Below are 27717 nucleotides of genomic sequence, written 5' to 3'. Positions count from 1 at the left end.
GCTGTGGAAAGGGAAGTTTTGTTTAGTGGGCACCGCACTAGTCAGCCAGAGAAGGCCAAGGGCCCAAGAGGGGCCAGGATAGTGTAGTGGGTACGCGCGACCCGTCGGAAACGGGACCCGTAGCGCCAGAATGCCACGGGGGCAGTGTAGGCATGGGCGACCCTCGGAAAGGGACCCGGGGCATCAACACGCCACGTGGGCATTGGAGGGGGGAAATTCCAGAGAGGGCAACCCCCCGCATTCATAGGGAGCAGCTAGGCTCGGAGGCAGCCTGCGGGCCTGGGGGTGCCATGGTTAGAGTTCGGCAGAGGGTGAGTTCCTGCCAGTTGAGCCACACTGCCCAGCCAGGAAATTGTGCGAGGGAACGAATGAAAATTTGAGGGCAAGGCCCAAATTTATAATGGACACCAACGCAGGCGAAGGGAATCATGGTTTTCAGAACCGATAGTTTAAAAGTGTCGGGTGTTTTTGAAAGCCCCGGGGTAGTTTCAGGTTAATGAATGTTAGGGTAGATAGGAGATGTACCCCTTTGCACCATCCATCCCTTCGCTCATTGTAGGCCTCTGGATTCACCCAGGTAGATCGCTGAACTCTGAGGAGGCCATTCTGAGGCTTCATTGGGCCTCGAGACAGGACGCTAGTTTCTCCCTATTCCCCTCTAAAAAGGATTTTAGCGGTTGGGAGTAGGCTAGCTGGACATGATAGGCTAGCCGGACAATGACGATATAGGGGGTTCGGGAGACAATTATAATAGGGAAATAAAAATTATAAAAATAAAGAGGGGCTAACTAAATTTTGTTGAGTTGTGTGGCAAGTTAAGGGAGTGGGTATGGACAGCGACAGGCAAAGGCGATAAAGTGGGGGGGGGACACAGTAGGCAGGGTCCGAGCCTGCCTTCAGAGCGGCCGGCACCACTGCACTCCCTCCAGACCTGAAGGAACCACACCAGAGGCTGGCCAGCTTCACCTGCCAGCCTGTTGTGCTGCAGCTGCCTGTGCTGCATGGGCTTGCCTTGCCATGCCTAGTTTGCCTGCCTCTGCCATGACCCCATGTCTGCTAGCCCTTGTTTGCGTTTGCCCCTGTGTCATCCATCACCATGTGCGCCAGGACTATCCAGTTTTGCAAGGACTGCCCTGCAGGCAGCCCGTGCATCCATCATGTTCATTTGTGTTTTGCGACCATCTCCATCCATTCCCCTGCATCAATGAACTTTGAAATGACTTTTGCCTTTCCCCTTTCACAGATCACAAGTCCTGGGCCATGGTTAAGTAATGGATAAGGCAAATGAAAATTGCAAATGCGTGGAACCTCACCTGCATGTTTGTTTTAGTGCAGCAATTTTAGTTAAGTTGTCCAAATGAGTCTGTGAGAGTTATCACGCAGCGCATTAGGTTCTTTATTTTTGGGACACGTATAAAGAAATGTTGCACTCAGGGATCCGAAGGTAGAACGTACAAGGGGAAAACCTGCAAATGCTGGTCACACGGAAATTTGACGACTCGGGACGAGTCTGTAAGAAGGGGAGGGGGGTAGTGTTACGAATTTGGAATTCGATTGCACACAACATACAGGTTCCTTTAGTCAGCTATGTTGATAAGTGCGTGTTCCCGAGATAGCTCACCTTCCATTGTGTAAATGTTCAGAAATCGATTAGATGCGCTTCGGATCGATTTAATAGTTAGGGAGCGAACAATGGAGACGTCCCTCCCCCTCTTCTGCGAAGAGGAAGAAGAGCCCTTCCGTCCCGTGATTAATGACGTCAAGAACTCCCTCCCACCCGTGGTTGAGCGGGGGATGTATCATGAGGGCATCAGTCACACCGGGCGCGGGCGAGGGGCGGAGAAGGATAAAGAGGAGATCCTTTCTTTGTTCAGGGAGAATGGTTGTTCAGCAGGCCGTCGAGTCCTGCTTGGCTTGGGTTAGGGAGGAGGCCTTGTGAAGGCTTTCTGCATTAGTTGTCCAGCAGGCCTTTGGGTCCTGCTTGGTTCGAGTGAGTTGGTGGCTCAGTAAGGTTCTTGCTCTGCTTGTCTCGGTAGGCTTTTTGTAGAGTTGCTTTGTTTGGAAGAGAGTTGAGCTGGTCGCTCGGCTCAAGCTGCGAGTGGTGGCTTCTTCTTCTTGGTTCGTGGAGCTCTTTGTTCTTCGTTTGGTTCCCGGCTTGGTGCGACTCATCGACCTCATCTTAGAGGTGGTTCCTCGGGGAAGCGGCGCATGGACGAGAAGGATCGGGGCCTCGTCTCACCAGCACGTGTTGAGAAGCGCGGGAGGATTCGCGGGAGCTCGGGAAGGATTGCAGCTCACGGCGATTGGATCCAGCTCGCTCTCGCTGTTGCCTTGGTCTGAACAACTTGAAGACCACACGAGGTGGAGATGTTCGAGATAGGTTCTGGGTTTCAGCTCACCTGTCCTCCGAGCTGGAGCTCGTTATGAAAGGCCTCAGCCACCATTTCTTGGGTGTGTGTGTGCGAACGTGTGTCCGTGGGCCCGTCTCATAAGTAGGAAATTGTGAAGTGCTTTGTGTGCTGTAAATGATTGTATTGCATTTCGTATAGTCGGTATAGTTCTGCTCTTACGTGCTTCCCTAGTTCCCCATTATTATTAATAAATACCCCAATTGTTAAATGTTTTCAGCTCATCGCGTCGATTCTTTCATTGACTGAGCATTTCGTGTGTTGGTAGTTAGAAAGCCGTTGGTTTGCCGTAAAAGGGGGACATTCGGACCGACGGTTCTCGGCAATTTAGCCGCTCGGAATCGCGCAGGGGACAGGCTCGCTTAAGTGGCTTATTCCGTCCGAGTTCCATCGAGGGTGGAATACCCCGGTAGTTGGATCACGTGGGTATTTCGGTAAATTGAAGATTGGCAATCGACCCTACCCCACGTGGTCTGCTCATTGGCGTATTTCGGTTCTTGCACAAGGACCCTTCGGCCTCGGAGTTAACCGGGCGGTGATCTATGTTCCGGGCGATCGGTCAGGCCGACTCGACTTGCGGCTCCGTCAGAGCGGTCAACGCACCGTTGACCGCTCTGACGGTCAACGTACCGTCGCGGCCAACGCACCGGCACCATAACTATATATATGTAACCCTAACATCTCTGATAAAGTTTTTTTTCTCTGCTGATAATTAATTCATCTCTGAGGTGACTTTGTGTGACTTTGTGAAAATTATTAAATTATCATAATCTAAAACGTTGGGAGTCAGGAGCATCTTCAAAAGTAAGCACGTTTTTCCACGTCTGCTTGAACCAATTATGAGACATCTTCATGAATTTGGAAGATTTTTATGATTGTTAAATTTTTTATTATTTTCCCAAATGGGTAAAAAATCATTCATTTATATATTTGGAAAAAAAGGTTATTTAATTTATTGTTGGCTTTTTTATAAACTCTATATTTTAACCGAAGTTTGGGTTTAATTTCAAGATAATCCATTATTTTATTTATACAATATCTTGTGTTGATATTTCCCTGAAAATGACAATCATGAATAATATAGAACAGCAATCCTTGGAACATTTCTCTAATACGTTCAGTTTCTTCCCTTGAAAGAAAAGGTGTGTTATCATCCTCACACTTTACATTCATTTCTCTAATCAATCTTGCAAAGGAATTCATTTTTGGTGTAAATCTAAAAGAATTATTTTCCTTTTTATATTTTTTATCATCATTAATGAGACGATAATCACAGAATATACATTGCTTAGAGGCTTTTGACTCTGTGTTCAATCCCCGTCTTTCACACGCAGGACAATTCTCAAATTTGTCATATGGAGAATCAGGGAATTCAAAAGGCTCAAAATCGAGAAAACTATTCAAATTTATAAAGTAAAACTTTACTCAAACTGAAATTCATCTTCGGTATCATCTTCGGTACTTTCAGAATCATCTATAAAACTACTTTCTTAACTATTGTTTGAACACAAACTCTCAGTATCATAACTGTCGTTTGAACACAAACTCTCAGTATCATTATCACTCTCATAATCTTCAAAATCTTCAGTTGAATAATGACTCCTATTTAATTAGTAGAAAAAACATTACCATCTATATCTATATAATTTTTTTCATTAACAGATTCAACTACAATGTTTTTTTTATATTAAAGGTAATTTTAAAATGATCCTTAACTACTATTGAACAAAATGTCATTTCACCTGATATATTAACATCCTTTATTTCATCAGGATTTACATCTTTAGGGTTGTTGAAAAAAATACAAATTTCTGCTTGCATATTACAGATGGTCTTATCTTTTCTTTCTAAAGCTTCATCCATAAGGTTTTTATTTTTTGAAACTTTTTCTTGTTTCATTGCTTTTTCTAGTTTTGAATATATTGCCAGAAGGAGAGGAGAAACTTTTGTTGGAGATACTTTAATTGATGTTCTTCCAGGTATACTAAAAGCCTTTCCACTGAAGGAAATTGAAGACCTCATCTTATCCACCATAATTTTTAATCCAATCGTTGTTGTATTTATCTTTCTTCAATTTTACATCCTTGACATATTTCTCAGTCTTTTGCAAATGAAGAGATTGATTGAAACTTGTCTTTTGTGTCTTGAAGCATTGTATTGATGAAGTGAAAAAAGTTGGAGGATAAAATGGTTTTAAGCACAGATTCACCTATAAATTAAATGAAATTTTCATCAAGAAAATTTTCGTTTCAGCAAAGCTTTATTATATAAATATGGTGAATACAACTGTTATCTGTCAGGTCAGGTTCGATCTGTGACCTGCTACAGGTACCATGTAAACCTGTACTAACCTGTTCCATGGTCGGTTTGTCGGCGACTAAACCGTCTCCCCCACCAGGTTTTCTGGCGAGGAGGGTGTTTGGATATGGACACCCAGCAGGATTAAAAACAAAACCTGTCAAAGGGCGGAGGAGCTCCTTGTGAGCCAACGGCCATCCATATCTAGTGCCCAACTGTGTCTGCGGACGTCCTCCTGCAGTTGGGTCACTTCTTATTAGGAGGTTGGTGGCAGGATTTGCACTCCGGCCACCGTAAAACCCTTCATTCCGCAAAACGCAAAAACGCAAAAAAATCTGAAAACCCACTCCGTGGGAGTACCTCCTGCGCAGCTTCCCTTCGCAGGGCAGCTCACCGGATGACGGAATTGGGGCAAAGCCTTCGGGACCCCCAATCTTTGATGATAGGAGGGAAACCACGGGGTAACATCCCTGGGTCAGATTGCGGGAGAGTGTGTCGGAGTGTTGCTGAGGTGTCGTCCACCAGACGGCGGTCTCCTTGGGTTAACCTGAGGCGGTCCCTTCGGGTGGGTGCCTGGAATGTCCTATCCCTAAGAGAGGATGATCACCTGTTTCTGTTATCATCTGAGCTCAAGCGTTTGGACATCGGGATTGCAGCTCTCTCTGAGGTTCGGAGACCGGATTGCGGCGAGATAATGGTGGGTGGTTACACCTACTATTGGTCTGGTCGCTCTGATGGTTACCATACCCAAGGAGTTGCTGTAGCTGTGTCCAATAAGCTGACCCCAATGATAATTGAGATAACACCGGTCAACGAGCGTATTATGAGATTAAGGATTCGTCACTCCTTAGGTGTCATTTCCCTGGTCTCTGTTTATGCTCCGACTGAGGCGAGTGATCTCACCGTGAAGGATGCATTCTACGCCACACTCGAGTCTGTGGTTGATCAGTGCCCCAGACGAGATACACTTCTAGTCTTGGGGGATTTCAATGAATCGACTGGAACTGATAGGGATGGTTATGAGGTGTGTGTTGGTCCCCATGGGTCAGGAACTATGAACCAGAATAGCACTAAGTTCCTTGACTTTGCAAGAAGTCATGGACTTAGGGTGGCTGGTTCATGGTTTCAGTGCCCACAAGCTCATCGCTGGACTTGGTATTCCAACGCTGGCAGTGTGGCAAAGGAGATTGACCATGTCCTCATTGACCTTCGTTGGAGGATGATCCAGAACTGCAGGGTCTACCGGAGTGCTCAGTTCCTCAATACTGACCACAGGCTTGTTGTAGCAACTCTAAAGCTGCACCTTAAATCCTGGAGAATGGTACCATCCCAGCCTAGGCTGGATGTTGCCAAGCTCAGGGATGAGAGAGTAGCTGAGGAGTTTGCGAACAGGCTGAGTGGACACTTGGGGGGTCTGGGTGCTTTGCGGGGTCCTGAAGAGTTGTGGAGCGCCTTCAAGACCACCGTCCTTGATGTTGCCGGTGGATGCCTTGGAGCTCACCGCAGGGCAAAGAAGAATTTTGTCTCTCAAGGGACACTGGATACTATTGACCAGAGTCGCAGGGCCTGGCTGAATGGCAGAGCTGAGCTGTTCAGGGAGCTGAGGCGTAAAACTGTACGTGCACTGAGGGTGGACAAGGAGGCCTATGTGCGAGGATTCTGTGAGGGGGTAGAGCATCACCTGTGGACAGGTGATTCTCGTCCTGCTTACAGGGGAATTCGCGCATTACGTTCATCCAAGCCCATCCCTCGGAGCACTGCAGTTCGAGCAGAGAGTGGTAGGCTCTTGACAGAGGAGTCTGAAGTGAAGGCCCGCTGGGCCGGTTACTTTGAGCGGTTGTACCAGGCTGATCCCCCAGCTGTCGAGTTTATCGTCAAGGGTGTTACAATCCCTGTTGCTGACCCTCGAATCAACTGTGGTCCACCTTCGCTTGTGAAAACACGGGCTGCGGTGAACCAGTTGAAACGGGGCAAAGCTCCAGGGATCTGTGGCATCCATGCTGAACTTCTCAAGGCTGGTGGAAATGCTGCACTCGTGTCGTTGCATGCAGTTTTGTGCTCTGCCTGGAACACAGGCATCATCCCAACTGACTGGAAGAGGGGCCTTGTTGTCCCTTTCTGGAAAGGGAAGGGTGATCGCCAAGACTGCAACAACTACCGAGGGGTGACGCTGCTCTTAGTGCCGGGCAAGGTCTTTGCTCGGATAAGTCTTGATAGGGTTCGCCACCATCTGCTTGAGCACCAGCGTCCAGAGCAGTCAGGCTTTACACCAAAGCGGTCAACGATTGACCGTATCCTTGCACTTCGTGTCCTCACCGAACGCAGACGAGAGTTTCGGCAGGGCTGCTTGCAGCCTCTGTTGATCTCTGTAAAGCGTTCGATTCAGTGAATCGGGATGTCCTCTGGAGGATTCTTGGTTTCCGTGGGGTGCCACCAAAACTGATTGATCTGATGTCTGAACTCTACTCTGGTACTGAGAGTGCTGTGAAATGTGGTGGTACCATCTCTGACTTATTTCCAGTTGTTACTGGAGTTCGTCAGGGATGTGTACTGGCCCCCACACTTTTCAGCACTTGTATGGACTGGATTTTAGGGAGGATGTCAGATAGATCAAGTTGCGGTGCATCGTTTGGGAATGTCAAGATCTCGGACCTTGATTTTTCAGATGATGCAGTCATCTTTGCGGAGACTTTAGACATCCTCTTGGGAGCCCTCGAGGTGCTAAATGAGGAGTCGGAGCCGTTGGGATTACGGGTTTCTTGGGTCAAAACTAAGATCCAGGCTTTCGGTGACATCTTGGATGCTGCTGTCCTGTCTGTATCTGTTTGTGGTGAGGATGTTGAGGTCGTGGAGAGATTCACTTACCTTGGCAGTGATATTCATGTCTCTGCTGGCTGCGAGTCAGAGGTCAATAGACGTCTGGGTCGGGCCAGGGGAGTCATGGATTCACTAGATCATGGGGTGTGGTGCTGCCGGTACCTGTGTGGGAGGACGAAAGTCCGAGTCTTCAGGTCCTTGGTACTTCCAGTCTTGCTCTATGGGTGCGAGACTTGGACTCTGACCAAGGATCTGAGATGGAGACTTAATTCCTTTGGTACCAGGTCTCTTCGGAGAATCCTTGGCTATCGCTGGTCGGATTTTGTGTCCAACGAGCGGTTGCTGAGAGAGACTCGGATGAGATTTGTTACCTGCATAGTCCGTGAGCGTCAGTTGCGGCTGTATGGACATGTGGCTCGTTTTCCTGACGCTGATCCTGCTCACCAGATTCTCTCAGCGAGGGAGTCTCATGAGTGGAGGAGGCCAGTGGGCCGACCACGTGCCTCATGGTTGCAGCAGGTTGACCATCATCTCAAGGAGATGGGGATGGGCCTGGCATCTGTCTGGGGGATGGCCAGACGGAGGCCCCTGGAGTACCGGCGGAAAGTGGACGCAGCGACGCGCTGTTCTGGCACATTGTCCCATACCTGACCTGACCTGAATACAACGTACTGCGATGTTTGTAATCACGAATATAAATATTATAAAAAAACACCTTCAAACCAACAAACACACATTCAATCTTTTCAAACAAATATCTCCTCTTGAGTTGGAAACAAAACATTGTGATATCTGCTCAAAGGATGTTTTGAAGAGTAGTTATAAGAATCACCTTCAATCACAAAAACAAGAAGAATGAGTTTAAAGTAAAGGGAGACTATTATATTGAAAACACTGAGGGAGCTTTTAAGAATCATATTAAAATAAGGATTTTTCAATTTGGAGAACCCGGGCCATCATCAACAGCTGAATCAATTGAAATATTGAAACCTGATGTTGAAAAAGTTATTAAAAAGACATTAAAAGAAATGAAAACTTTAAAGATTTATATGGGAGTGAAAATGAATATGAAAAGACAAGATGAAGAGCAAACTCCTTATATGAGAACAGATCTTCATTTTGTAACATTTCATGATTTTCTGAATAGTGGGGTTTCTGAAGAACTATCAAGACAAGAGGAGGATGTTGATAATACAGTGGTAGGAAGTGGATTTAATATTTTAAAAAATCATCTTTTTAGATGTTGACATTATAAAATCAGACCCTCTTAAAGCTTCTTCTTATATTGAATTACCAAAAGAAATAAAACTAAAGAAGGCAGTTGTTAATATTAAGAACAATGATAACAAATGTTTTCTCTGGTCTGTTCTTGCTCACTTACATCCACCAAATTGCAATTCACAAAGAGTAAAACAATGTATGAAATATGAGAATACCTTGGACATTAAAGATTTTAAATTCCCAATGCCCCAAACAGATATTCCTAAATTTGAGAAACAGAATAATTTTTATATTAACGTTTATGGATTAACTGGAGAGAATAAAGTTCAGGTATTAAAGATTACAGAGAGAAATGAAGAAACACACATTGATCTTTTATATTTTAGTGTTGGAAAGAATTCACATTATACATACATCAATAATTTATCAAGATTAATCTCTTCTCAGGTATTCAGAACAGCAAACAAAATATATCCTTGTAAGTGATGTCTCAATTCATTTCATAAAAAAGAACGATTAGAACAACATTCAAAATATTGCAGTAATCATAAATCAGCTATAATTACAATGTCTAAACCTAGTGAAAAGATTTCTTTTAAAGAGAATAATAAATCTATCATGCACCCATTTGTGATATATGCTGATTTTGAATGTATCCTTAAAAAGATAAATACTGCTTCTCCTAATCCAAAAGAATCATATACAAATAAATATCAAAAACATATTCCTTGTGGTTTCTGTTATTATATCAAATCATCTGTTGAAGAAAAGTATAATAAACTTGAACATTATAGTGGAAAAAAGGTTCACAAGAGTTTGTAAAACGATGAGAAAAGGATTGTATCAGACTAACTAAATAAATGAAAGAAACAAATGAACCAATGAAATTCACTGAAGAAGAAAAATTAGAATTTTGAAAGAACAATATCTGCCATATTTCTGAGGAGGAAATTGAGGGAGAGGTCAAAGTTAGGGATCATTGTCATCTTACTGGTAAATATAGAGGTCCCGCTCATTCCTGTTGTAATCTTAATTATAAATTTCCTTCTTTTATTCCAGTCTTTCTTCACAATAGCGCCAACTATGATACACATATATTTGTAAATGAACTTTCAAAAACACCAGGGAATATTTCTGCCATAACAAACACAAGTCAAAAGTATATTTCATTTACAAAAATGATATTCACAAAACCTTTAACCCTTATTAGGTTTCTCGATTCTTCCAAGTTTATGGGAACACCACAAGCCTACCTGGCATCAAATCTTAGCTCCATGGGCTCTTTTCTTAATCTTAATTCATTCTTTCCAAAAGAGGAAATTCTAACTAAAGAGGAAATTCATATTAAAGAGAGAATTCAAAGTAAAGAGGTAATTCTAATGAATGAGGAAATTATTGAAGAAATTCTAACTGAAGATGAAATTCTAATTATAAAGAAAATTCGAACAATGAATGAAACTCTGATTAAGGATGAAATTCTGATTAAAGAGGAAATTCTAACTTGAGAGGAAATTCAAACAAGGAATGAAATTCAAAGTAAAGAGAAAATTCTTAAAAGTAAGGGAATTTATCCTTATGATTATATGGATTCATTTATGAGATTTAAAGAAACACAACTTCCTTCAAAAGAAAAGTTTCTATCATAACCCTTATGAAGAAGAGAAAAGTGATAAGGAATATAAACACGCACAAGAAATTTGGAAAATATTTAAGACAAAGAACCTTGGAGAATATCATGATTTGAATCTAAAAACAGATGTTTTATTGTTAGCTGATGTGTTTGAAGATTTTAGATCACTGTCATAATAAAAATTGTTATGGATTTGATCCTGCCCACTATTTCACAGCTCCTGGTTTTGCTTGGAGTGCAATGTTGAAAATGACGGAACAAGATATAGATTTAATCACTGATGTGGATATGCTTTTGATGATTGAGAAGTCTAAGAGAGGTGGCATATCACAAGTATGTTCAAAAAGATATGCGAAAGCAAATAATAAATATCTTCCAAATTATTATAGTGAAAAAGATAGTAATTATTTGATGTATTTTGATACTAATAATTTGAATGGATGGGCAATGTCTCAATCTCTGCCTTATGGTAAATTAGAGTGGGTGGAAGAAAAGGATTATGAAAAGGCTTTGATGAATATTGTCGTTTCTTCTCAAGAGGAATTGAATGACGAAGAAGAAGGTTATTATTTTGAAGTTGATTTGAGGTACCCGAGTGATCTTCATAATAAGCATAAAGACCTTCCTTTTGCATGTGAGAAAGAAACCCCAAAGAAAGATTGGTTAAGTGATTTTCATAAAAGTTTTAATTTTAAAGGTGAATCAACAGAAAAGTTATTAACAACATTGTATGATAAAGAGGGATATGTTTTGCATCAGAGAAGCTTGAAACAGTTTTTGGAGAAGGATTGAGAGTCACAAAAATTCAGAGTTTTAAAAAATAAACAAAGTCCTTGGATGAAAAAGTATATTAAATTCAATACAGATATGAGAACAAATACAAAAATAAAATTTGAAGGGGAAATCTATAAATTGATGGATAATGCTGTCTTTGGAAAGACAATGGAGAATGTCAGAAACACGCAAAACATTAGATTTGCAACATCTTAGAAAGAAGCTTCTGGATTGATAAATAAACCAAGTTTTGAGAGAGAAGAGGTTTTTTCAGAGAACTTTTCTGCTATTCATCTGGAAAAGGAAAGTATTGTAATGGATAAACCAATTTATATTGGAACAGCAGTTCTTGATTTATCAAAGATATTGATGTATGATTATTTGTTTAATGACTTAAAGAAAGAGTATGGTGAAAATGTTTCATTATTGTATATGGGCACTAAGCCTGGTGTTGGCTTAGTGGTTCGGGTGGCGGCTTGGGATCCCAGGATCCTGAGTTCAAGCCCCGTTGGCTGCTGAATTAACACCAGGGGGTTGACTCAGCCTGTCATCCATCTGAGGTCGGCGAAGTGAGTACCAGTGTACTGGTCCCGGTTGGAATAGGTGTACCATATCCCTGTGTGTCGTAAGAGGCGACCAGGGTTGGCGTCAGGAAGGGCATCCGGCCATAAAAAAAAAAACATTGCCTCAAGAAAAAGCCTAACCCCTGCACAGCAGGGAAAAATGGCTGTAAAAACGGTCATTATATATTATTTATTTATTGTATATGGACACTGATAGTTTTATTCTAGATATAAAAACTTATGATGTTTATTTAGATATGAAGAAAAATATTGGAGTGTTTGATACAAGTAATTTTAGTAACAAGAGTGAGTTATTTTCAAAAAAGAATGAAAAGGTTATTGGTAAGTTTAAGGATGAGTTGGGTGAAAAAGTAATGAGTGAGTTTATTGGATTGAGAGCAAAGGCAATGCTTTTAAGTATGGTGATCAGATTGTAAAAAGGTTAAAGGGAATAAAGAAATATGTAATAAGGAAATCAATAACTTTTCGAAATTATTATAATTGTTTGATGAATACGAAAGAAGAATATAGGAAAATGAATACAATAAGAAGTTATAAACATAAGATATATATATAGTGAAGAAGTGAATAAAAAGGCATTAGGAGCCTTTGATGATAAGTGATTTATTTTAGATAATGGAATAGATTGTGTTCCATATGGATATTGTATTACAGAGTGTATATTTAATCATAGAGTATATAGAATAGATTGTGTTCCATATGGATACAGGTTTTAACTAAATAGAATGTGGGTTAGGGTTTTTAAGGGCTACCGCCGCCTTTTTCACAATATATAAATGGTCGAACCAAGTATTAATCAAACTCAAGAGTGGAGAAAATCTCAGTCTTGGTATATAAATGGAAAACATAATGAATGTGAAAAATATCAAATAAGTCTTATTGAAAAAATAACTAAAACAAAGGTAAATAAAACAAATAAGCGAATCAATTTAAAAACTAGTAAGTTAGAGGATGTAAAGAAAAAAAATAAATATCTTTGAATTGACTGAAAACTTTGATGGTTATCAATTGAACAATGGAAAAATAATTTACTACAATCTCAAAATGATATGCAACTCAGGAGGTGGTCAGATGAGATCAATGAGAGAAGTATAAAATTTCATAATGACACAAAAGGGGTATCTTGAAAAATATAAAGATTCAAATGTTTAATTTTTAAATATTTTAGATGGGGATTATTGTGCAAATAAAATTAAACTATTGAAGGAATTTAAGAATGAACAAATATTTATAGGTTCAATGAGTGAGCTAAACAATATGCATTGGTTATTTGAAAAAAAGTGCTCCGAGGCTAAAAGGGGAGGCTATTAAAATCTCCATTCACTTCCATGTTTTAGATATTTCAACAGGTTGGGATAGAAAGGTGGTTATTTTTAGGGAAAAAAAAATGAATCGCTGAGAATCCCCCATTTATTAACATGGGGGAAAGTGAGCCAGAATCAGCATATCCACCCTACTTATAGATATCGATGGTGATGTTTTTTTCCACTAATTAATAAGAGTCATTATTCAACTGAAGATTTGGAAGATTATGAGAGTGATGACAATTATGATACTGAGATTTTGTGTTCAAACGACAGTTATGAAACCAAGAGTTTGTGTTCAAAAGATAGTAATGAAAGTAGTTTTATAGATGATTGTGAAAGTACCGAAGATGATACCAAAGATGAATTTTAGTTTCGGTAAAGTTTTACTTTATAAATATTGTTACGAATTTGGGAATTTGATTGCACACAACATACAGGTTCCTTTAGTCAGCTATGTCGATAAGTGCATGTTCCCGAGATAGCTCACCTTTCATTGTTTAAATGTTCAGAAATCGATTAAATGCGCTGCGGATCAATTTAATAGTTAGTGAACGAAAAATGGAGACATCCCTCCCCCTCTTCCGTGAAGAGGAAGAAGCACCCTGCCGTCCCATGACTCATGATGTCAACAACTCCCTCCCACCCGTGGCTGAGCGGGGGATGGAGCACGAGGGCATGAGTCATGAGTCACGCCGGGAGCGGGGGAAGGGCGGGAGAAGGATAAGAGGAGATCTTTTCTTTTGTTCGTGGGCAGAGTTGGAGAAGTAAGTTGGAGTGGTAAGCTTTTTGCTTCGGCAGAGAGTAGTCATTCAGCAGACTGTCAGGTCCTGCTTGGCTTGCGTTAGGGTTGAGGCCCTCGGAAGCTTTTTACTTCGGCTGGCTCAGTGAGCTTCGGCTGAGGCCTGGCCCAGGAGGAGGCTTTTTGGAGGCTCTTTGCTTTAATGGTTCCATGAGCTTCGGCTTCTGCTTGGCTCGGGAGAGCTTTTTGCTTCAAGCTACTTTGTTTGGAAGAAAGTTAAGCCAGTTGCTCGGCTCGAACTGCGAGTGGTGGCTTCTTCTTGGTTCGTGGAGCTCTTTGTTCTCCATTTTGGTTCCTGGCTTGGTGCGACTCATCGACCTCTTCTTGAAGGTGGTTCCTCGGGGAAGCGACGCATCGACGGGAAGGATCGGCGCCTTGTCTCACCAGCACGTGTTGAGAAGCGTGGGAGGTGGTTCCTCGGGGAAGCGACGCATTGACGGGAAGGATCAGTGCCTCATCTCACCAGCACGTGTTGAGAAGCGCGGGAGGATTCGTGGGAGCTCGGGAAGGATCGCAGCTCACGGCGATTGGATCCAGCTCGCTGTCGCTGGAGCCTGGGTCCGAACAACTTGAAGACCACATGAGGTGGAGAGGTTTGAGACAGGTTCTGGGTTTCAGCTCACCTGTCCTCCGAGCTGGATCCCGTTATTAAAGGCCTCTGCCACCATTTATTGTGTGTGTGTGTGTGTGTGTGTGTGTGTGTGTGTGTGTGTGTGTGTGTGTGTGTGTGTGTGTGTGTGTGTGTGTGTGTGTGTGTGTGTGTGTGTGTGTGTGTGTGTGTGTGTGTGTGTGTGCGTGCGTGCGTGCGTGCGTGCGCGCGCGCACGTGTGTCCTTGGGCCCGTCTAATAAGTAGGAACTGCTGTTAAGTGCAAGTGACTGTACATAATAAGTAGATGGTTGGAGTTATTTTGTCGTGCTTTTGTTGCTTGTATAATTGCATACGTGTTTTGCCTTGTTTAATTGCATACGTGCTTTATTATAATAAATGTCCTTGTGTGAATGGAAACCTGTTCGTTGCGTCCATTCTCTCAATGAACTGCCCCATCTTGCACTCGGAATATAGTTGGTTTTTAAATAGCCAGTAAAGTGATCGGGTCCAACGGGACTGCGCGATAATACCCCGCTTGTTTATCCCAAAAGGAAGCGAGCTGCTTAAGCGGCTCGTTTCCAAGCGGTCCCGTTGAGGTACAATCTCTCGGTAACCTACCCACGTGAATAATTAGGTAAATCGAAGATTTGGCGATCGGACCCTGTAGCGCGGGTTGAGTGCGGACAAGGTTGTGGTGTGGTTGAAAATATACCCGTAGCTGGTTTCCAACGTTGATCGGGAAGGCCGCGACTGGAGTGTCCGTTCGGTGGGCGAAGCGACCGCTATTGGTTAGATGCGGTCGTTCGCACGCAGTACGGGCAGGAAATATACAACAATATGTTAGATTTTGAGCCTCTTTAATTTCCTGATTTTCGACATGACAAATTTGAGAATTGCCTGCGTGTGAAAGACGGCGATTAACTACAGAGTCAAAAGCCTATAAACAATTTATATTCTTTGATTATCTTCTAATTAATGATAGTAAAAAATATAAAAAGGAAAATAATTATTGTTGATTTACACCAAAAATGAATTACTTTACTAGATTGATTTGAGAAATGAATGTAAAGTATGAGGCTGATAACACACCTTTCCTGACAAGGAAAGACACAACGTATTAGAGAAATGTTCAAAGGATTGTTGTTATATATTATTCACGATTGTCATTTTCAGGGAAATATCAACACAAGATATTGTATAAATAAAATAATGGATTATCTTGAACTTAAACCCGAACTTAGGTTAAAATATGGAGTTTTGGAAAAAGCCAATAATAAATTAAATCACCTGTTTTCCAAATATGTAAATGAATGATTTTTTTACCCATTTTGGAGAATAAGAAAATTTAACAATCATAAAAATCTTCCAAATTCATTAAGATGTCTCATAGTTGGTTCATGCAGATGTGGAAAAACCTGCTTACTTTTAAAGATGCTCCTTATTCCCAACTTTTTAGATTATGATAATTTTATAATTTTCACAAAGTCAAGTTTTCAACATGAGTATCAACTACTCACAAGATTTTAATGCTGGTCTTCAAAAAGAAGATATAATGGGTTTATTTAAACTTCAGAACAAACTTAATGATTACAACATTGAAGATATAATACAACTATTTTGTGATACACAGAGATATAAAAAGAAATCAAAACCGATAACTTGTATTCTTCGTGATAATACGGATGATATACCTTCTCCCCAAGATTTGGATAAATCAAAAAAGAACCTCGTTATCTGTGATGATTGTGTTAATGAGAGAAACCAAATGGTAATGGACAGCAACTTCACAAGAGGGAGACATTCTTCTTGTCATTGTATTTATCTTTGTCAATCATACTTTCAACTTCCTTGTCGTTCCATAAGAAACAATGCTAATACTTTTATTTTATTCAAGTTAAATTCAATAGACATAAACAATTTGGGAGAGATAATTGCTCTACATTATGTAGTAAAAAGGAATTTGGGGATTTTATGAAACACACAAATGAAAAATATTAATATATTGTTGTGAAACAAGATGACATATTAAGGGATATATTTTCATATATAGATGACAACTATTATTATAAATCTTGTGGGTAAATCTGCTTCTTTAAAATAAACTTTCATAAATCAAGGTTCTTGTATAGTACAAATGAGAATATTGTAAATTTACTTTAAAAACACCCCGTGATACGCATTGTATCAACAACAACGAGAGCAATAATACTTGGAGAAGTAGAATATAAAGATTATTACTATATTTCAGTGGAGGAACATATGCGATTGAGGAATGAAGGTGACATATTTGAGGAGGTTTCTCTTTGTACAACAAAATATTCACATTGTAAGAGTGAGTTAAAGAAACTAAAATCTGGTGGTCTTGGGATATTAGAAACTAATCCAGAAGGAATGAGACAAATTATTAAACATGTGAGCGGGGTTAAGATTTTATCATTTGGTTTTGATGTTGATGAAGAAACTCAATGCAAACGTATGAAAAGCAGAGATACAAGTATTAGTGAAGAAGAAATTACAACTCGTATTAATGTTAATAAAGAGTTGGATGAAATATTTAAAGAAAAGGATTTATTTGAATAAATCTACTTTAATGATGAAGAAATTGAAAATTTCCCTATTGATCTTCACAATTCATTAAATGATATTTTCCAATGAATAAATGCATGTGAAAGAAAGAGCAAGAAGATTTAAGGAACATCAAGAGTTGGTTTCAAAAGATGTAAAACAACAGGAAGACGTAAAGAAGAAACATACACAGAAACTAACGGGTGAAGAAGCATTTGAAAGAAAACAAGATAAAAATTTTAAACCACTTTATAAAACTTCCCAAGAAAAAATTATCGATGTTCCACAGTTCCCACATTAGAATATACTCCGAAAAAACTTCAAATGTTAAAAGATTTCAGTCAAATGACAAGAAGAATTAGGGCATAGAGGAGCGTTTGATGATGAAGGATTATTTCAACAACTGGAAGAGATTAATCAACCCCCTGATTATATTGTGAATGCTCTTCAAAACAATGAATATTCAGCAGATTCAAAAACCAAAGCAGGACTCATTGCAACAGAACAACCAGCAATATTTTATCTTGCTCAAGAAAAGGTATTGATATTTAATGATGAATTAAGGTTCTTGAGTTCTTCTCAACCGCACGTTGAACTAAGTCCGAGATTAATGTTTCTTCTCACAAAAGATGGAAGACAAGGTTCAACTGTGAGGGATCAATCAAAGTATTTTGATCAACCATTGGACATGGAAAATAATGATGATGGAGTATATATTGATCTGCTGGGCTCTCTTAATTATAGGGTTAGTCTTTCTGGTAAAAGTAGGAAGAATGAGAAGGAGAAACACATTATTCAGGCTTTAAGTATCCTTGGTTCAGGTGTTAGTTTTCTTCCAAATGACCCATCATAATGAGTTCATAGACTGTTATTGTTGTTAGGTAGAAAGAAGGCTTGAAATAACAATTGTTTTCATGAAGCATCAGCCATTTTAGACCAGTTGATGAACATGAAAATAATTAATAAATGTCAATACAAAGACATTTTATCTAATTTTAAATAAGATGAGAAGCACAATCCTTTGTATTAATTTCACAAGTGACCACACTTCTTCATTCACATACCCACTACAACTTGACACAACAAAAGAATATGAGGCGTCTTTATTGTTCGTGCAAACTTGTAATAATAGCCTGGTGTTGGCGCAGTGGTTTGGGCAGTGGCTTGGGACCCAAAAGGTCCTGAGTTCAAGCCCCGTTGGGCCACTGAATTAATGTGTGTATATATATATATCGTATAACACCAGGGGGTTGACTCAGCCTGTCATTCTTCCGAGGTCAGCGAAATGAGTACCAGTGTAACTGGGCCCGGTGTATGCCCCGGTTAGAATAGGTGTACCATATTCCTGTGTGTCATAAGAGGTGACCAGGGTTGCGTCAGGAAGGGCATCCGGCGTAAAAACCTATACCAAATCATTATGCGGACAACAAAACGAATTTCCATAACGGATCGGTCGAGGCCCGGGTTACCAATGACCGCCAGTAGTACCGGTGGTCAGCAGGGCACCAGTGGAAATTGTGATACTGCTGGGCGAAGAAGGAGAAGGAGACTGGGAAGGCGAGTCCGGAGGCAGTGGGAGAGGGGGAAGGGTAGAAGTGTGGAGGTGAGAGTTGGAACTCTGAATTTTGGGACGATGAATGGCAAAGGGAGAGAGTTGACTGATATGATGGAGAGAAGAAAGGTGGACATACTGTGTGTACAAGAGACCAAGTGGATGGGGAGTAAGTAAGGCAAGGAGCATTGGAGGTGGTTTCAAACTGTTCTACCATGGTGTGGATGGGAGGAGAAATGGTGTCGGGGTAATCCTGAAGGAAGATTATGTCAAGAGGGTATTGGAGGTGAGGAGAGTGTCTGACCGAGTGATGAGTATGAAGTTGGAAATTGAAGGGGTGATGATGAATGTCATCAGTGCATATGCACCGCATATGGGGTGTGAGATGGAGGAGAAAGAAGATTTCTGGAGTGAGTTCAATGAACTGGTGGAGAGTGTATCCAAGGATGAAAGAGTGGTGATTGGAGCAGATTTCAATGGGCATGTTGGGGAAGGGAATAAAGAGGATGAGGATGAGGAGGTGATGGGTAGGTACAGTCTCAACAAGAGAAATGTGGAAGGGCAAATGGTGGGAGAGTTTGCAAAAACAATGGAAATGGCAGTGGTAAATACATATTTCAAGAAGAAGGAGGAACACAGTGACGTACAAGGGTGGAGGAAAAGTGCACACAGGTGGATTACATCTTAAGCAGGAGATGCAACCTGAAAGAGATTAGAGACTGTAAGGTGGTGGCATGGGAGAGGGAAGCTCGACAGCATCGATAGTCCGGCGGATTCTGAAAAAATTGTGACTTTTCTTTTGATAAAAGCATGAAAGTTGGCATATAAATTAGTTATGGCGTACCGATGCATATCTGATATTGGGACATTTGTGATTTGACCTACTTCTAGTTTTATTCAAGATGGCCACCAATTTTTCAGAAAATGTGAATAAGCTCTATCTTCACATATATAATCAATACTTTCGCGGTTTCTTGCTATGAAAGAATCATGAGTAATATAAACATGCTTCTCTGACCAATATATACCAAATAAATAGATAAAAACTAATGTGTATATATATATATATATATATATATATATATATATATATATATATATATATATATATATATATACATATATACATTATGCACACAAATTCTTATTATGCTGACGTATTGTCATTCATATGTTCTAAATGAGTTGATTAGATCGAACACGGAGTAATATCATGAGGTAATTGTACTTAAATAACATTAAAAGACATTTGAAGTAACTATAAATACATTTCTGCAACAATAATTTCTCCCTCCTTTCAAAATGGCCGCCAGCAGACAGCTTTTGGCATGATGGATCTCCCAAATAAAAGGTGCATATTTGAGCGATCAAATGAGTTTATAGTTAATGAATTGAATTTGTACATTAGTGACTAGTGACTATTAATATAAGGTAAATGGTTTAAATATTTGTATTAATATGCCCGGCAGAGTGATATTTTAATAATCAAGGGATTAAAGGGAGGTAATAAGATTTACCTCAGACTGAGGGACCAGTAATTATTTTGAAATGTTCAATTATAATATTTTTTTGATGAATGTAAGCCATTTTGGCTGCACTATAATTAATGTGTATGAACAAAGAAACTCATAATGTCTTACTTTTTTAGTGGTGTGTGTTTGCCTTTACTGGGTAGTAAATGGTTTTAAATTTTCATTTACAGACTCGAAGAACCTGCAGGAGAGCTTGATCGTTGGACTCCAGCTACACCCACAAATTGGAATCAATGTTTCATCTGTCAGACAGTTACTGATGAACCACGAAAATGCCCAGCCGATTCCAAACGCAAAAACCTTGGGGCAGGTTATGTCACGTTCGCACAAAATGTTGAGAGGTTTCAAGATCTAAATAGTCTACCTGTCCACTTTGATATTCAAGGACTTGATGATGGCACTGGTATTGCTGATACACTTCTAAGTCACAGAGCAAGCTGGCATGACTCCTGTCGTACAAAATTCAATTCAACACAGTTGAAGCGAGCAGAAAAGAGAAAGTCAGCATGTGATGATGAGTTGGCTATTGACCGAGCTAAAAAGTCCACACGTAAGTGTACTCTGGTAGGATGTGAAGCACCCGATGTTTGCTTCTTCTGTGATGAACATATACCTGGTGAAACATTACACGATGCATCTACATTTAAGCTTGATGCTCGTGTTCGAGAATGTGCACTAAAATTGCAAGACACCACATTGCTTGCCAAGCTCAGTCCTGGAGATTTAGTTGCACAATCTGCAAAATATCATGCAAAATGTCTTGTTGGACTTTACAATGCAGTGTGGGTTCTGGAAATGGATTCTCCAAAAGATTCAAGAACAAAAATGATGCATGGTATTGCTCTTACAGACATTGTAAACTACATTGAAGAAACCAAATCAGAATCCGGGATAAGTGTTTTTTAAGATGTCTGACCAAGCTAGACAATATGAAGAGATGCTGCAAGAATATGGACTGTCAAACTCAAGTTGCATTCATTCCACGAAGTTAAAAGAGTGTATCCTGATCCAATTTCCTGAACTAGAGGACTTTAAAGGACGAGATGTTTTACTGTCATTCAAACAAGATGTTGCTCCAAACATACGGATAATGCATGAACAAACGTCTGACAAAGATGCTCTATGTCTCTCAATGGCTGCTAAAATTATCAGACAAGAAATATTCAGCCAAGATACCAAGTTTGATGGAAGCTTTGACACAAACTGTCAAGAGGAGTCTGTACCACAATCTTTGGTGACCTTCGTGAACTCAATATTGTATGGACCAACATTAGAATTCAAACACAAGTCTCAGATTTCCCTCACTATAGCTCAGTTGATAAAATCCAATACGAGGCAGAGAAAGGGGGAATGTCAGACACAATTTCGCCAAGGAAGGCATACGGAAACCCCATTATGTGTGTACTTAGGCCTCTCTGTGCATGCTCAGACACGCAAGAAACATTTAGTTGAGATGCTATTTAACCTGGGGATAAGTATTTCTTACGACAGGGTCCTCGCTATTTCGACCCAGTTAGCAAACAGTGTGTGCATAAGATTCCATGAAGAAAATGTTGTTTGTCCAACAAAACTCAGAGATGGCTTATATACAACTTCTGCAATCGATAACATTGATCACAATCCTAGTTCTAGAACAGCTAAGGCTTCCTTCCATGGTACAGGGATATCTATCTTTCAGCATGTAACATCTGAGAATAGAGGCTCTGCTTGAGCAAGATCGTTATTGATAAATGAGAATATCCCAGCATCCAAAGCAGTGCCTACACTACCCGACTTCTACATGACAATTGAGCAAGTTGCACTTCCAAAAGACGCTACAGTTCCCACTATTAATGGTGGACAAGTACACGAGATACATAACATAACAGAGGCTCTTGAAGACGAACACAACTGGCTCGACTTTGTAAATGAGACTGTTGGTGAGGATCAATTCACAGATGATATGGGTGATGTTTCATGGGCTGCTTACCATGCCAAGAAGATCAGCGGAGATGTCGTGCAATCAGATCTGTCAGCATTGTTACCTCTTTTCAGCAATGAGGCTAAATCTGTTGCAATGATTCACCATGCCATGAACCTGATCAGGAATGCCACTCTTCGTGTAAATCCTGGGCAAGATACCTGTCATTGCGGTCGACCAGCCACTTTATGCCATAGCAAAACAAATTCAGTGGGGCCTACCAAACAGCCATGGAGAAGATAAGTTTTTCATAATGTTAGGTGGTTTACACATAGAGATGGCTGCGTTCAAACTACTTGGCGATCTACTTGAAAAGAGTGGCTGGACAAGTGCTTTGGTGGAAGCTAACATTACCACTACTGGGAAGGCTGATTCCTTCTTGAAAGTATCACACCTTACACGAACCAGGTATGCACACCAAGTGACAGCATGTAGTCTTTATGCATTGCTCAAAAAGTCATTTGTGGAGAAAGCAACACTCAACCAAGGTGTTCTTCAATTTGAAAATTGGATCAGACAAGCATCCATGCAAAGTCCACAATTCAAGTTCTGGTATACTGTGCTCAATCTTCAACTTCTGGTATTTATCTTCATCAAAGCAATCCGCCTTGGTTCGAACTCTATGTTGATGCAATTGCCAGCATTGTTCGTGGTTTTTTTGCCTTGGATCATGTCAACTATGCCCGTTGGTTGTTGGTGCATTTGCGAGATATGTCAAACTTATGGTCACTACATCCCATCACGGCAAGAGAATTTGACAGAGGACACTTCGTCATCCACAAAACAAAACGGGTATTTTCCGGAATTGCTTTAGATCAAGCACATGAGCAAAACAACGCCAGCGTGAAAGGTGATGGTGGTGCATTAGGATTAACTGAAAACCCAAGTTCTCTACGGAGGTGGATGGTTGCTGGTCTAGAAGTTTCAAGACTGGTTGAAGAATTTGAGTCTTGTCTTCATATGGCACAATCAGGTGAAGGTATAGAAGGGGTGCAGCATCACGATGTTTCACAAAGCATACAAGGAACATTTGTACATGACATTTCATCTCTTACACAAGTCATTTGTGAAATGGGAAATCCATTCTTGGAAGAAACACAAGATCTGTTTAGTTTGGATCCCAAGGAGTTTGCCAATCCAGGTATGATAAGAGTTGTTCAAGAGATGGAAACAATTGGCAAGAAACAAGCTGAGGTTTTCTACACAGAAAGACTCATCCAAAACAAAAAGCCAATCAGCGACAAGATTACAAAAAATAAATTTCAACTGTTTGGCGCCAAAGGAAAGAAGACTACATCAACAAGAAGTGGAAAGATAGATTCCCTAAAAAGTGACTGTTCACTGTTCTCTCGACTATATATAGCTTGCCAAATGATAAACAAAAATTTGGATGGATTTTTCATGCACAAAAATCAACCATCACCACCATCACCAAGTCTGAATGGCAACTTGCGCATCGGAAGCAAATCGGAATTGCTCTCTAAATGTCTTGAGCCACTTTCACACTGTGTTTGATGAGCAATGTGAAGTTGTAATACTGGATGGCGCTGCAGTGGTCAACTTCTTAAAACCAAATGATGCCAATACATTTCAAGACTATGCCACCAGTGTCTTCCTCCCATATGTGAAACGGCAACTCAAAGACGTGGTCAGAGTTGATATCATCTGGGACTGTTATGTCGACGATAGCTTGAAAGCTACTGTCAGAGAAAAACAGGGAATAGGGATTCGCAAGCGAGTGAGCGCCAACACCAAAATGCCTCAAAATTGGAATGGTTTCTTAAAGGTAGATGAAAACAAGAAATAACTATTTCACTTTCTTGCAACCTTCGTGCAAGATATCGAGGATGGTGGCAATGCTATCACAACATATGGCAGCAGTGTGATCACGAACAACAAAGACATTGACTGTTCTTCACTTCAGCCTTGCACACACGAGGAGGCAGATACCTGCATCATGGTCCATCTGGCACATTCCAGCTGGAATGGTCACAAGAGAATTGTCATCAGACCAGTTGACACAGATGTTGTTGTCTTGGCACTTTCTCTCTTCCCAAGTCTCACCATTGACAAGTTATGGATATCTTTTAGAACAGGGAAAAATTTCAGATACATTGCTATCCATGACATCAGCCAGCATCTTGGGCCAGACAAGTGTGTAGCACTTCCCTTCTTCCACGCCTTCACTGGGTGTGACACAGTGTCATCTTTCCTAGGTAAAGGAAAGAAGACTGCATGGGATGCATGGATGGATGATGATGATGTTACATCATTTATCAAGACATTGACTTGTTCACCAGAGTCTGTCAATGAGGGCAATATCCATGTACTTGAAAGGCTTGTTATCCGTATGTATGACAAGACATGCAGATTTCTGAGAATTGATGCCTATAGGAAATACCTCTTCTCATCAAAGGGAAAGACAATGGACTCTATTCCTCCAACATATGCATCCCTTGTTCATCATACCAAGAGAGCTGTAGTTCAAGGCATACATGTGTGGGGTCAAACACTATCACAAGAGCCCTTGTTACCCAGTCCCCAAGAATATGGATGGCAAAGAGGCTCCAATGGGAAGTGGATACCTCTATGGACCACACTACCTGCAGCTGAAGCATCTTGTCAAGAACTCTTGCCATGTGGCTGCAAGAAAAGATGTAAAAGACAATGTAAATGTAAGAAAAACAATCTTCCCTGTACTACTCTCTGTGCATGTGGGGGTGGACTGTGTTAAGGCAAGGAAAGAGTTTATGATGAACAGATGGAAAGTTAATTGTTGCAGTTGGACAAAATAGACTAAATATTTGAGAGGAATTTTACCTCGATACGAATTGATCGAAAAAAACAGTTTCTTGGATGTGTTAGATACATATATATGCATAAAGCATGAATCTTAAACATGTGCTTGACATTAATTATATTGGCGTGTTCAGTAATGGTAATATGTATATTGGACTCATGTGGTATCTCTAATGTCAGTATGTCATGGATAATAACCAGATAATGTAGCACCAGTAGTGGTGGATCTAAAAACTGATGTGGTCCTTTATATATGTTTACCAATGGTAAATTAGCTTTAATATGTCCCTGACATTACGAAGAAATAAAATTGCATTTGTTGAAAGCAATATCAGTGGGGGTTCTAGCATTTTGGTGCATAATATATAATCATGTGACCCTTTATGCCTGGTGTTGGCTGAATGGTTAAGGTAGTGGGCTTGGGATCCTAGGGTCCTGAGTTCAAATCCCGCTCAGCTGTTGAATTAACACCAGGTGGGGTTGACTCTGCCTGTCATCCTTCCGAGGTCGGCAAAATGAGTGCCAGCATGCTGGTATACTGTGTCGGAGTGGCGACCCGTCCAGGATTGTTCCCAATAGCCAAGGAGACTGCTTCGGCGGCACCAACGCTCTGCACAGAGTATGGTCCTAATGGATGGATGTGACCCTTTAATTGTGTTGTTGAGTATATAAAATTAGACATTTATTATCTTTAGAAGGTGTTCAATAGTTTTAATGCAACAAACCACATATATATATATATATATATATATATATATATATATATATATATATATATATATATATATATATATATATATATATATATATATATATATATATATATATATATATATATATAGTAGGAGAGAAAATTAACAACACATGATAATTAAACCTCAAAGTGTAAACATTACAGTAATATTGCTTGTTTTTGGTAAACATGACACGCATGGACGCCATCTTGGATAAAACAGGAAGTAGGCAGAATTTTCAATGTCCCTATATCACAAATCATCAGTAACATATACAGTGATGTTATTGCCAAATTTGACACTTTTATCACAAAAATCACAATTCGCCCAAAAATTGTCATAATCTGCCAGACTACGATTGGTGGTCTGTAGGATGATTGTGGAGGTGAGGTTGAGGAAGAGAGTGAGGGCTGAACCAAGGACCAAATGGTGGAAGCTGAAGGAGGAAGACTGTTGCATGGAATTTAGGGAGGAAGCAAGACAGGTGTTGGATGGTGGTAAAGATGGGTGAGATGATTGGGCAACTACAGCAGAAGTGGTGAGGGAGCTAGCTAGGAAGGTACTTGGTGTGACATCTAGACAGAGGAAGGAAGATAAGCAGACTTAGTGGTGGAACGAGGTAGTACAGGAAAGTATAAGGAAGAAGGGGTTGGCGAAATAGAAGTGGGATAGTCAGAGAGATGAAGAAAATAGGCAGGAGTACAAGGAGTGGCGGTGAAAGGCAAAGAGAGAGGTGGCAAAGGCTAAGAAAAAGGCATATGACGAACTGTATGAGAAGTTGGAGACAAAAGAAGGGGAAAAGGATTTATACCGATTGGCAAGACAGAGGGACCGAGCTGGGAAGGATGTGCTGCAGGTTAGGGTGATAAAGGATGTAAATAGGAATGTGCTGACGAGTGAGGAGAGTGTGTTCAGAAGGTGGATGGAGTACTTTGAGGAGCTGATGAATGAAGAAAATGCGAGAGAGAGAAGGTTGGAAGAGGTGGAGATAGTGAATCAGGAAGTGGGGTGGATCAGTAAGGATGAAGTGAGGACTGCTATGAAGAGGATGAAAAGTGGAAAGGCGGTTGGCCCAGATGACATACCAGTGGAGGCGTAGAAGTGCTTCGGAGAGATGGCAGTGGGGGGTTCTTAACCAGATTGTTTAATAAAATCTTGGAAAGTGAGAGGATGCCAGAGGAGTGGAGATTAAGTGTACTGGTTCCGATTTTCAAGAACAAGGGTGATGTGCAGAGCTGTGAAAATTACAGAGGGATAAAGTTGTTAAGCCACACCATGAAGTTGTGGGAAAGAGTAGTGGAAGCTTGGTTGAGAGGAGAGGTGACTATTTGTGAGCAGCAATATGGGTTTATGCCAGGAAAGAGCACCACTGATGTGATGTTTTCTTTGAGAATGTTGATGGAGAAGTATAGGGAAGGCCAGAAGGAGTTACATTGTGTGTTTGTGGATTTCGAGAAAGATTATGACAGGGTGCCAAGAGAGGAGTTGTATCATTGTATGAGGAAGTCGGCAGTGGTGGAGAAGTATGCGAGAATTGTGCAGGATATGTATGAGGACAGTGTGACAGCGGTGAGGTGTGCGGTGGGAATGACAGACCGGTTTAAGGTAAAAGTGGGATTGCATCAATGATCGACTCTGAGCCCTTTCCTGTTTGCAATGGTGATGGACAGGTTGACGGACAAGGTCAGACTGGAGTCTCCATGGACTATGATGTTCGCGAATGACATCTTGATCTGAAGGGAGAGTAGGTAGCAGGCTGAGGCGAGCCGTGAGAGGTGGACGTATGCACTGGAGAGAAGGGGAATGATAGTCAGTAGGAGGAAGATGGAGTACATGTGTGTAAATGAAAGGGAGGGTGGTGGTATGGTGCGGTTGCAAGGAGTTGAGGTGGGGAAGGTGGATGGGTTTAAATACTTGGGATCAACTGTCCAAAGTAACAGAGATGGTGGGAGAGAAGTGAAAAAGAGAGTGCAGGCAGGATGGAGTGGTTGGAGAAGAGTTGCAAGAGTGATTTGTGACAGAAGGGTAGCTGCAAGAGTGAAGGGGAAAGTATATAAGACGGTAGTGAGACCAGCTATGTTGTATGGTTTGGAGGCGGTGCTGCTAACAAAAAGACAGGAAGCGGAGCTGGAGGTGGCAGAGTTAAA

At 40.8% G+C, this 27717-nt stretch overlaps 1 protein-coding gene across 3 annotated transcripts in view; it reads left to right on the top strand.

Annotated features, from left to right (window-relative positions):
• The window catches only part of LOC147035256 (uncharacterized), a 73472-nt gene extending 48307 nt beyond the window's left edge, over nt 1-25165 (top strand). For all 3 annotated transcript variants that reach the window (XR_015061890.1, XR_015061888.1, XM_085896076.1), the window contains exon 3: nt 20248-25165. Coding sequence is in view for 1 of the 3 variants with exons in the window: in XM_085896076.1 (XP_085752202.1) it covers nt 20248-20983 (736 nt within the window). In the remaining 2 variants the exon portion in view is untranslated. The remainder of the gene's footprint in view (nt 1-20247) is intronic.
• Nucleotides 25166-27717: the final 2552 nt, after the last annotated feature.

The sequence above is a fragment of the Eptatretus burgeri genome, chromosome 1, assembly GCF_056783735.1.
Source record: "Eptatretus burgeri isolate ZD-2024b chromosome 1, Ebu_testis_v1, whole genome shotgun sequence".
In the NCBI taxonomy this organism is placed as follows: domain Eukaryota; kingdom Metazoa; phylum Chordata; class Myxini; order Myxiniformes; family Myxinidae; genus Eptatretus; species Eptatretus burgeri.
Note: the sequence above shows the minus strand (reverse complement) of the source record. Positions and strands in the feature narration are given on the sequence as shown.